Source organism: Salvelinus alpinus, chromosome 29, assembly GCF_045679555.1.
Source record: "Salvelinus alpinus chromosome 29, SLU_Salpinus.1, whole genome shotgun sequence".
Classification (NCBI taxonomy): Eukaryota; Metazoa; Chordata; class Actinopteri; order Salmoniformes; family Salmonidae; genus Salvelinus; species Salvelinus alpinus.
The window spans coordinates 31214250-31226437 of record NC_092114.1 but is presented as its reverse complement, the minus strand read 5'-3'; the positions used below and the strand labels follow the sequence as shown (position 1 = coordinate 31226437).

Genomic DNA, 12188 nt, shown 5'->3' with positions numbered 1-12188 from the left:
GGCTATGAAAAGCCAACTGAGATTTATTCCTGATTATTATTTGACCATGCTTGTCATTTATGAACATTTTGAAAATCTTGGCTCTCTAATTTTCTCCTTCTCTCTTTCTCTCGGAGGACCTGAGCCCTAGGACCATGCGTCGGGACTGCCGCCCGTGGTGACTCCTTGCTGTCCCCAGTCCGCCTGGCCTTGCTGCTATTCCAGTTTCAGCTGTTCTGCCTGCGGTTATGGAACCGCCACCTGTCCCAGACCTGTTGTTTTTCAACTCTTGATGATCGGCTATGAAAAGCCAACTGAAAATTATTCATGATTATTATTTGCCCATGCTTGTCACTTATGAACATTTTTGAACATCTTGGCATAGTTGTTATAATCTCCACCCGGCACAGCCAGAAGAGGACTGGCCACCCCTCATAGCCTGGTTCCTCTCTAGGTTTCTTCCTAGGTTTTGGCCTTTCTAGGGAGTTTTTCCTAGCCACCGTGCTTCTACACCTGCATTACTAGCTGTTTGGGGTTTTAGGCTGGGTGTCTGTACAGCACTTCGAGATATTAGCTGATGTACGAAGGGCTATATAAAATAAAATTGAATTGAATATATTTCAGATTACTCTAGCATGTAGTGCATAATGGTGAAGACAGAAAGTCAGTCGAAGTAGCATTAAATCATTTATTTTTCAAAGAGATTAACAGGCATCTCTTGACATATCGTCTGTTGTGGTAGTCCCTTCACTGGTTGAGTTCGCCAGGAGCAGATGTGGTGCTTATGTCACTTTGTTGTAGGGTCATCCTCCTTGTGTGCTGGGACATCAGAACCGGCATCAACCTCGGTGAGTTGGAGTGTGCTGCTGCTTGGAGCAAGTCTATTATGGGCCACCACGACAACAGCGCCTTCCAATTCTAGAAATTGGATAGTGGACTGGGAACATATCCCTTCTTTATGAAACCACATCAAAAGCTCTGAAGTCAGAGGCAGATATTTAAAAGTGATTCTGGCAATTGCCATGTGCAGGTTTTTTCCCTCTAAAATAGCAGTACCATCATCCCATACATACCCTTTCAATAGGTTCCAATCTCATACTGATCCTCAGTCAGACCCTCTTTCTCTGTGGTAACCTCAAGGTCTCCAATGGGCTCAGGTGTAGGAATCAACTCAGGGTCTGGGGTGGCCTCCAGCTCTGAGAACAGACTATTTAGCACAGAGCCCACATGCCATTATCATACATGCAAAACAGTAACCTACTGACATTACCTCTTTGGGAGATTAGTTCTTTCCTCCTGATGAAGCCATCATATGTTGCAGAGCTAACGAGACCGTGCTTGTTGGGTCCGAGGGTCGGACCCAAGGGAGAAACCGCATTTTGGGATTGGGCAAAATAAGGTCCTGGAACTAAATGTAACAGATTAACAGTCAGTGTTGGCAGAATTGCTAGCCTATAGGGATAGGAAAAGACAGGTGTCCGAAGTGGCACCCGATGACCTATAGAGTGCACTACTTTTGACAAGTGCATCATGGTCTGGGCAATAGTCTAGACATCCTGGTTGCCTCCCAAACATTATATAAACTGGCTTTACACTTCTGTACGTACTAGAATGCGAGTTGGCAGACTTAATTGCTATATGCCAATGTCACAACCTTATCCGCTTGAATACATACAAAATAGTAGCTAGCAAGATGAAGATCAGTTATTTTTAATGAGCGCATTATGCCAGTGGCTAGTTTGCCTCAACTACCTACACTAAAAACACTGGTTTCAAATCATGACATTCTGCTATGTCTGCCTCGTGATTTGTTGGGAGAATTTGCCAACAAGTCAGTCATTGAAACCAGACCCAAGTCACTGCTGTTACCTGGGGTTGGGTTATCAAGACTACCTGATCAAAGGTAGTGCACTACATAAGGAATAAGATTACACCATGTCAGAGTCAAATTACCTCTTGTAGTCCATGCCACGCCAACGACTGCCAGGTGATACGGGCTTCCTGTCCCCTGTTGAGGCAGGGAAGCCAGGTATATCGATACCTCCACTCATCCGTGGAGATACAGGTGTACTCTTCTGTTTACTTGGGAGGACCATCACGGGGCCCAAAGTAGTATCCTGGTCCCATACTAAAAGGACAACACATTAAACACATACAGGCACACACATTTGCAGTCAAAACACTCAATTAGTCTTCCCTCAATTTCCATCTCAACCATATTGGAGAAGGTCCCGCCCCTGCAATGTGTTTTGAGAAGTTGGTGATGGAATAGAGGGATTAAGATGTCAAATAAACCTTTCATCCCAATACTCCAATTGTTACCAGAGGCTGGGGCTTTCTTGCGGTAGACACGAGGTTCAAGTTGGCTACCACCTAGTCTTGGACTGAGGGGACGTTGTGCTGGAGCTTGATCAACCCCCTTCTGTCTACTCAGGCTTGTACAACGCCCACATAGCAAATCATTCTCATCAGCAGACCTCCATCTGAAATGTATGAAAGACCTACTCATGGACCAAGAACACACCACTTTAAAAAAATATATGGTTATTCCAGTGAATAGGTCACAGCAGCTAAGGAAATGTGACTTATCCCACCTGCCATCAATGAAGGAGCATGCCTTGTTGCTAGGCTCTGCATGGTTCATGACAGGCACTGCCATAAGGTGGCAGGTGATGTACAGCTGTAAAAAAACAGGATAAGCAAAACAAAGATGCAGAATCACAGTAGCCTACATAATGTCTGTAAATGATGTTGCTGTAGAACCATTTAACTACAGTACCCATAATGGCCTCTACAGAATCTGTTATTTTAAAAAAATACAACCCTCACCTCTGCCCTGTCCTCCTGGTAGAACCTAAAGGCATCAATGTGAAACCCGAGCTTGTTGTCCTGGGTTCTACGCATGAAACCAGAGCGGGATCCAGGCAGCTGGGAATCCGTCAAGCACCTGGAGGGAGATAATATTAAAATACATATTGGGGCATCGTCCTTAGTAACCAATTAAGAAGTCTCAAAGAAGCCACCAAGCACCAGTTGACTACTTTAAAATGGTGGAAGCCCTCAAATGACATTCTATCGTTCTCTACGGGCCAGCCGGAGAATAGTCGTTCTAAGCCATTTCCCCCCCCCTGCTTACCCATCACTCTCAATGAAGACATATCTGGGGACAGAGTTGCTATCAGGGTCCAGTGTGGCCACGCAGCTGCTAACAAAGACCCTGAGCCTGGTGTGGTGAGCAACCCTGACAGACGCCTCAATGTTGATGGGATCACCCAGGAAGTAGACTCCAGAAACCCGCTCATAGAGCCAGTCACCTGGAAAGGAAATGGCAGTAAAGACAGGATATCCAATAATGAACTAATGGAGCCTAACAATACTCCTTATAGTCCAAGGACCATCTGTTTAGATGTGAATTGGCCCTGGCAGCTAACACATCTATTGCAGTGTAGTTCAAGAAGCAAAGCCCTCTTTCATATCACTTCACAAGCGCAACACTTACTCTACCCCATTTAGTTGTAGCCGACAGTATTTCAGTGACAACACGTTTGTGGCGTCAATCTTCCGTTTTTTCAAACACTTGGGTAGACACAGATAACTAATTAGCACAGGTACGCCTCTGTCTTCTGTATGTTAACAAGCACTGTCACATGGAACCATGTCCGTGTGGGAACCCTATAAAACGTGTAGTAATTTATCTTTTTACAAAATGTATCGCTGATATGAAAGACCGTACTGCAAGTGATGCGTTTTAAAGTTACGAACGCGAGTCGCTATGAAAACTACCCCGGCCAGAACATTTTGTCAATAGTCACTCAACTAGTGAGCATCACATAATGGATTAAAATAAGGGGTTTGTTAACAGCGCCATGTTTTAGTAGGCAAACTGTATAACGTTGCAGATAGAAGTGTCCCCAATAACAGTTGTCTGCTGTGATTCCGTATTTTGCATGTCAGAGGGGCATTTGTGCTACATAGTACATTTATATCTGCCTGCGGCTATGGAACCCTGACCTGTTCACTGGACGTGCTACCTGTCCCAGACCGGCTGTTTTCAACTCTCTAGAGACAGCAGGAGCGGTAGAGATACTCTCAATGATTTATATCTGAACATTCAATTCACAGGTTTTACCAAGCTTCTGGGAGAGCGCCATTGTATCCTTTTGATTGATTATCTGAATGTTCAACAAAATTGTACCCTGCAAAATGCAGCCGAGGATTTATATACCCACTTGTCATAAGCTTCAATGAGAACTGCATGGTGTCTTCAGCAGGCACTGTGGCGGTGAAAGGGATCCAGGTCGGCTGGAGAGGAGAGTTGTCCAAACTGTACTTCCTGAAACAGAAAGTACAGACCGGTAAATACACCAATAGGTCAACGCAGGATTCCTAAGATCGTCATACACCAGTATAGCCTAAACTCACCTTTCATAATGACACTCAACTGGGATTACAGCACCAGCCATTCGAATAACGCCTACTGGTGTGGTTCTGGGTGTATATCTGAGGAGGTTTGTGTAGATCAATGAGTCTTCGTTCATCTGTGGAGTCACAAAGCAGCATTTAAGAGAAGGTTGTTTCAAGAAGTCAACTACTGAAAACAGATAATATAAATATATTACCAGGTACTTGGTTCCACAGTCCGAAAGTGCTGCAAATATTCTGTACTCATCTCCGGCTGCTGACGCTGTAGCCCTACAGTGCTCTTGGTCTTGGTACTGTTCAACTCCAAGTCGCAGGTCATCCACGTCGATTAGATTACCGAGTTTAAACAAATCAGCCTTCACGACTATCTCCATGTAGTCTGAATGGCACGTCACAGCGACAGTTTCTACTCGAACTGGCCTTGAAACGGTTTGTTGGATTGGAGGCTGTTTAAAGCGTGGCCGATTGTCAAATTGCGGTGTTCGCCTTGGAAGTTGTTGCCATGTGTCAGTGCTATAAGTAGATGACAAAGCAGGAGAGATTAAGAAGTTTTCCACAAGTAAAAACCAAACCAGTTGCTTGAACAATAACCTGAGCGTGTTTGCCATCATGAGTCCCATGCCAACAACTAATGTGACTCTCTAGGTTAGAGGACAGCGTGCCTCTGCTATGCTACAATTGATGAAACTGAGGTAGCTTTTAACAACCAACCAGGCTGCACACCTGGGCTGGATTACGCCCTAATTGGGCCTTGCATCTGATTAGTCAAGATCTGTAATTGGCACGCATGTTCAAATCAAATCACATTCTATTTGTCACATACACATGGTTAGCAGATGTTAATGCGAGTGTAGCGAAATGCTTGTGCTTCTGGTTCCGACAGTGCAGTAATATCTAACAAGTAATCTAACAGTTCCCCAACAACTACAACTAATACACACAAATCTCAAAGGGGTGAATGAGAATATGTACATATAAATATAAGGATGAACGATGGCCAAGCGGCACAGGCAAGGTGCAATAGATGGTATAAAATACAGTACATAAATATGATATGAGTAATGTAAGATATGTAAACATTATTAAGTGGCATTGTTTAAAGTGGCTAGTGATACATTACATCAAGATGGCAAGATGCAGTAGATGGTATAGCGTACAGTATATACATATGAGATGAGTAATGTAGGGTATGAGAACATTATATAAAGTGTCATTGTTTAAAGTGGCTCGTGATACAGTTAAGTAAGGTAAGGTTCCGTTTTGGGACCACTATTGTTTTCACTATATATTTTACCTCTTGGGGATGTCATTCGAAAACATAATGTTAACTTTCACTGCTATGCGGATGACACCCAGCTGTACATTTCAATGAAACACGGTGAAGCCCCAAAATTGCCCTCGCTAGAAGCCTGTGTTTCAGACATAAGGAAGTGGATGGCTGCAAATGTTCTACTTTTAAACCCGGACAAAACAGAGATGCTTGTTCTAGGTCCCAAGAAACAAAGAGCTCTTCTGTTGAATCTGACAATTAATCTTGATGGTTGTAAAGTCGTCTCAAATAAAACTGTGAAGGACCTCGGCGTTACTCTGGACCCTGATCTCTCTTTTGACGAACATATCAAGAATGTTTCAAGGACAGCAATTTTTCCAAAAGTCATAAACTTTCTGTCCAAAAATGATGCAGAAAAATTCATCCATGCTTTTGTTACTTCTAGGTTAGACTACTGCAATGCTCAACTTTCCAGCTACCCGGATAAAGCACTAAATAAACTTCAGTTAGTGCTAAATACGGCTGCTAAAATCCTGACTAGAACCCCAAATTTTGATCATATTACTCCAGTGCTAGCCTCCCTACACTGGCTTCCTGTTAAGGCAAGGGCTGATTTCAAGGTTTTACTGCTAACCTACAAAGCATTACATGGGCTTGCTCCTACCTATCTTTCCGATTTGGTCCTGCCGTACATACCTACACGTACGCTACGGTCACAAGACGCAGGCCTCCTAATTGTCCCTAGAATTTCTAAGCTACCAGCTGCAGGCAGGGCTTTCTCCTATAGAGCTCCATTTTTATGGAATGGTCTGCCTACCCATGTGAGAGACGCAGACTCAGTCTCAACCTTTAAGTCTTTACTGAAGACTCATCTCTTCAGTGGGTCATATGATTGAGTGTAGTCTGGCCCAGGATTGTGAAGGTGAACGGAAAGGCTCTGGAGCAACGAACCGCCCTTGCTGTCTCTACCTGGCCGGTTCCCCTCTCTCCACTGGGATTCTCTGCCTCTAACCCTATTACAGGGGCTGAGTCACTGGCTTACTGGTGCTCTTTCATGCCGTCCCTAGGAGGGGTGCGTCACTCGAGTGGGTTGTGTCACTGACGTGATCTTCTCCTGTCTGGGTTGGCGCCCCCCCTTGGGTTGTGCCGTGGCGGAGATCTTTGTGGGCTATACTCAGCCTTGTCTCAGAATGGTAAGTTGGTGGTTGAAGATATCCCTCTAGTGGTGTGGGGCCTGTGCTTTGGCAAAGTGATATAGTTATATCCTTCCTGTTTGGCCCTGTCCGGGGGTATCATCGGATGGGGCCACAGTGTCTCCTGACCCCTCCTGTCTCAGCCTCCAGTATTTATGCTGCAGTAGTTTGTGTGTCGGGGGGCTAGGGTCAGTTTGTTATATCTGGAGTACTTCTCCTGTCTTATCCGGTGTCCTGTGTGAATTTAAGTATGCTCTCTCTAATTCTATCTTTCTTTCTCTCTCTCGGAGGACCTGAGCCCTAGGACCATGCCTCAGGACTACCTGGCATGATGACTCCTTGCTGTCCCCAGTCCACCTGGCCGTGCTGCTGCTCCAGTTTCAACTGTTATGCCTGCGGCTATGGAACCCTGACCTGTTCACCGGACGTGCTACCTGTCCCAGACCTGCTGTTTTCAACTCTCTAGAGACAGCAGGAGTGGTAGAGATCTTAATGATCAGCTATGAAAAGCCAACTGACATTTACTCCTGAGGTGCTGACTTGCTGCACCCTCGACAACTGCTGTGATTATTATTATTTGACCATGCTAGTCATTTATGAACATTTGAACATCTTGGCCATGTTCTGTTATAATCTCCACCCGGCACAGCCAGAAGAGGACTGGCCACCCCTCATAACCTGGTTCCTCTCTAGGTTTCTTCCTAGGTTTTGGCCTTTCTAGGGACTTTTTTCGAGCCACCGTGCTTCTACACCTGCATTGCTTGCTGTTTGGGGTTTTAGGCTGGGTGTCTGTACAGCACTTTGAGATATTAGCTGATGTAAGAAGGGCTATATAAATACATTTGATTTGATTTGATTTAATTACATCAAGATGGCAAGATGCAGTAGATGGTATAGTGTACAGTATCTACATATGAGATGAGTAATGTAGGGTATGTGAACATTATATATAAAGTGGCAAGTGATAAGTTGATTACATAAATTGTTCCATTATTAAAGTGGCTGGAGTTGAGTCAGTATGTTGGCAGCAGCCACTCAATGTTAGTGATGGCTGTTTAACAGTCTGTTGGTCTTGAGATAGAAGCTGTTTTTCAGTCTCCCCGCTTTGATGCACCTGTACTGACCTCGCCTTCTGGATGATAGCGGGGTGAACAGGCAGTGGCTCGGGTGGTTGTTGTCCTTGATGATCTTTTTGGCCTTCCTGTGACATCGGGTGGTGTATGTGTCCTGGAGGGCAGGTAGTTTGCACCAGGTGATGCGTTGTGCAGACCTCACTACCCTCTGAAGAGCCTTCCGGCTATGGACGGAGCAGCTGCTGTACCAGGCGGTGATACAGCCCGACAGGATGCTCTCAATTGTGCATTTGTAAAAGTTTGTGAGTGTTTTTGGTGACAAGCCGAATTTCTTAAGCCTCCTGAGGTTGAAGAGGCGCTGCTGCGCCTTCTTCACCACGCTGTCTGTGTGGGTGGACCATTTCAGTTTGTCCGTGATGTGTTCGCCGAGGAACTTAAAACTTTCCACTTTCTCCACTGTTGTCACTTCGATGTAGGTGGGGGGGTGCTCCTTCTGCTGTTTCCTGAAGTCCACGATTATCTCTTTTTTTTGATGACGTTGAGTGAGAAGTTGTTTTCCTGACACCACACTCCGAGTGCCCTCACCTCCTCCCTGTAGGCTGTCTCGTCGTTGTTGGTAATCAAGCCCACTACTGTTGTGTCATTTGCTAACTTGATGGTTGAGTTGGAGGTGTGCATGGCCACGCAGTCGTGGGTGAACAGGGAGTACAGGAGGGGGCTGTGCACGCACCCGTGTGGGACACCAGTGTTCAGGGTCAGCGAGGTAGAGATGTTGTTTCTTACGTTCCTCACCTGGGGGTGGCTCGTCAGAAAACTCCAGGACTCAATTGCACAGGGCGGGATTGAGGCCCATGGCCTCCAGCTTGACGATGAACTTGGAGGGTACTATGGTGGTGAATGCTGAGCAGTAGTCAATGAACAGCATTCTTACATAGGTATTCCTCTTGTCCAGATGGGATAGGGCAGTGTGCAGTGTGATGGCGATTGCATCATCTGTGGACCTGTTTGGGCGGTATGCAAACTGAAGTGGGTCTAGGGTGGCCGGAAGGTCGAGATGATTTGATCATTGACTAGTCTCTTAAAGCACTTCAGGATGACAGAAGTGAGTGCTATGGGGCGGTAGGCATTTAGTTCAGTTATCTTTGCCTTCCAGGGTACAGGAACAATGGAGGCCATCTTGAAGCATGTGGGGACAGCAGACTGGGATAGGGACTGATTGAATATGTCTGTAAACACACCAGCCAGCTGGTCTGCGCATGCTCTGAGGACGCGGCTAGGTATTCCGTCTGGGCCAGCAGCCCTGCGAGGGTTAACACGTTTAAATATTTTACTCACGTCGGCCACGGAGAAGAAGAGGGACGCCGCAGTTCTTGAAGCGTGGATTTCGATTGGTCAGACCAGCGTTGAATGGTTCTAGTCACCGGTACATCCTGTTTGAGTTTCTGCCTATAAGACGGTAGGAGCAAGATGGCGTCGTTATCGGATTTGCTGAAGGAAGGGCTTTGTATGCATCGCGGAAGTTAGAGTAGCAGTGGTCAAGTGTATTATACCTGCGCATAGTGCAATCAATATGCTGATAGAATTTAGGTAGCCTTGTTCTCAAATTTGCTTTGTTAAAATTCCCAGCTACAATAAATGCAGCCTCAGGATATATGGTTTCCAGTTTACATAGAGTCCAGTGAAGTTCCTTTAGAGACATCTTGGTGTCTGCCTGAGGGGGAATGTACACAGCTGTGAAGATAACTGACGGGAATTCTCTTGGAAGGTAATATAGCCGGGAATTGGTTGTTAGGAATTCTAGGATGGGTGAGCAGAAGGACTTGAGTTGCTGTATGTTGTTATGATTACACCATGAGTCATTAATCATGAGGCATACAACCCCGCCCTTCCTCTTCCCAAAGAGGTGTTTATCTTTGTTGGTGCGATGCATGGAGAGGCCTGGTGGCTGAATCGGTTCCGACAACATATCCCGAGAGAGCCATGTTTCCGTGAAACAGAGAATGTTACAATCTCTGATCTCTCTCTGGAAGGCAACCCTTGCTCGAATTTCGTCTACCTTGTTGTCAAGACACTGGACATTGATGAGTAGTATACTTGGGAGCGGTGGCCGATGTGCACGTTTATGGAGCCTGACCAGGAGGCCGCCCCTTCTGTGGCGCCGTTGTCTTGGGTCAGCTTTTGAGATCAGATCCGTTTTTCTGGGTGGTGGTCCAAACAGAGAATCCGCTTCGGGAAAGTCGTATTCCTGGTCGTAATGTTGGTAAGTTGGTGTCGCTCTTATATCCAATAGTTCTTCCCGACTGTATGTAATAAGACTTAAGATTTCCTGGGGTAAGAAATAATACATAAAAAAACAAAATACTGCATAGTTTCCTAAATACTCGAAGCGAGGCGACCATCTCTGTCGGCACCATCTTGTCGTCACCATCTTGTTGGCCGCGTTCCTCTGCCCAGGCGTCGCTGATACGTGGCAGATCTTAAAACGCCTGGATAGGTATTTTACATATCAGCTAACACATCATATGTTATTGCAATCTGTAATGATTGGAAACCAAATCTTGCCATAATATGGACTTGGTCTTTAACCAAATAGGGCTATCTTCTGTATACCACCCCTACCTTGTCACAACACAACTGATTGGTTCAAACACATTAACAAGGAAATAAATTCCACAAAGGAACTTTTAACAAGGCACACCTGTTAATTGAAAGTAATTCCAGGTGACTACCACATGAAGCTGGGAAATGGCACTCCACACTGCCCTTTCCCACCTGGACAAATGGAACACCTATGTGAGAATGCTGTTCATTGACTACAGCTCAGCATTCAACACCATAGTGCCCACAAAGCTCATCACAAAGTCAAGGACCCTGGGACTAAACACCTCACTCTGCAATGTATCCTGGACTTCCTGACGGGCCGCCCCCAGTTGGTAAGTGTAGGCAACATCACGTCTGCTATGCTGATCCTCAACACTGGGGCCCCTAAGGGATGTGTGCTTAGTCCACTCCTGTACTTCCTGTGACCAAACACTACTCCAACACCATCATTAAGTTTGCTGACGACACAACAGTGGAATGCCTGATCACCGACAATGATGAGACGGTCTATAGGGAAGAGGTCAGTGACCTGGCAGTGTGGTGCCAGGACAACAACCTCTCCCTCAATGTGAGCAAGGCAAAGGAGCTGATTGTGGACTACAGGAAACGGCGGGCCAAACAGGCCCCCTGGAGCGTTGGGCCAGTAACCGAAAGGTTGTTTGATCGAATCCATGAGCTGACAAAGGTAAAAATCTGTCGTTCTGCTCCTGAACAAGGCAGTTAAGCCACTGTTCCTAGGCCGTCATTGTAAATAAGAATTTGTTGTTAACTGACTTGCCTAGTTAAATAAAGGTTAAATTACATTTTTAAGTTAAAAAAACATTGATGGGGCTGTAGTGGAGCGGGTCGAGAGTGTCCACATCACCAACAAACTATCATGGTCCAAATACACCAAAACAGTCGTGAAGAGGACACGACAAAACTTCGTGTCAGGAGACTGAAAGGTTTTGGCATGGGTCCCCAGATCCTCAAAAATGTCTACAGCTGCACCATCGAGAGCATCCTGACCAGTTGAATCATCGCCTGGTATGGTAACTGCTCGGCATCTGACCATAAGGTGCTATAGAGAGTAGTCGGTATGGCCCACTACATCACCAAGCTTCCTGCCATCCAGGACCTATATTCTAGGCGTGTGTCAGAGGAAAGCCCGAAAAATTGTCAAAGACTCCAGCCACCCTAGTCATAAACTGTTCTCTCTGCTACCGCACGGCAAGCGGTATCAGAGCGCCAAGTCTCGGTCCAAGAGGCTTCTAAACAGCTTCCACCCCCAGGCCATAAGACTCCTGAACATCTAATCAAAATGGCTACCCAGACTATTTGCATTGCCCCCCTCCCTTCTACGCTGCTGCTACTCTCCATTATTATCTATGCATATCTCAATATCAAATCATTACTGGGTAACAATTATTGTAAGTACCTTACTGTGATTGTTTTCAATAAAAATGGTCAAAAGGAAACAAATAGATTCTCAGCAAAGAGCATTTTCTCAATCAATAATTTTGCTAGGACTATCTGGTAGTGGTCTGTAGTGAGGGGAAAACTGAAACCTTGCTGTTATTGGCAGAGGTCTATTAACTCATTTACCGCAGGCTATTACTCCATCCCACCAAAACAGGCATTTCAGGCAGTCTTTTCAGATATCTCTTATAC

General features: G+C 45.6%; 1 protein-coding gene across 2 annotated transcripts; it reads right to left on the bottom strand.

The window, feature by feature from the left end:
- Positions 1-653: 653 nt before the first annotated feature.
- Positions 654-5087, bottom strand: LOC139558433 (zona pellucida sperm-binding protein 3-like). 2 transcript variants are annotated; one of them, XR_011671577.1, is made up of 11 exons: positions 4599-5075; positions 4402-4517; positions 4209-4312; positions 3116-3293; positions 2809-2926; positions 2574-2659; positions 2302-2462; positions 1933-2107; positions 1250-1387; positions 1053-1175; positions 654-916 (listed from the first exon to the last, which is right to left on the bottom strand). XR_011671577.1 is itself a non-coding variant. In XM_071373559.1 (8 exons), exons 1-8 carry the CDS (start codon positions 5019-5021, stop codon positions 1929-1931), a joined length of 1365 nt encoding a protein of 454 aa, XP_071229660.1. In that variant the 5' UTR covers positions 5022-5087; the 3' UTR covers positions 1914-1928. The 2 variants fall into 2 exon arrangements, 1 of the variants encoding a protein (XP_071229660.1); XM_071373559.1 differs by lacking the exons at positions 654-916; positions 1053-1175; positions 1250-1387 and having other exon boundaries at positions 1914-2107; positions 4599-5087.
- Between the last annotated feature and the right edge of the window lie 7101 nt (positions 5088-12188).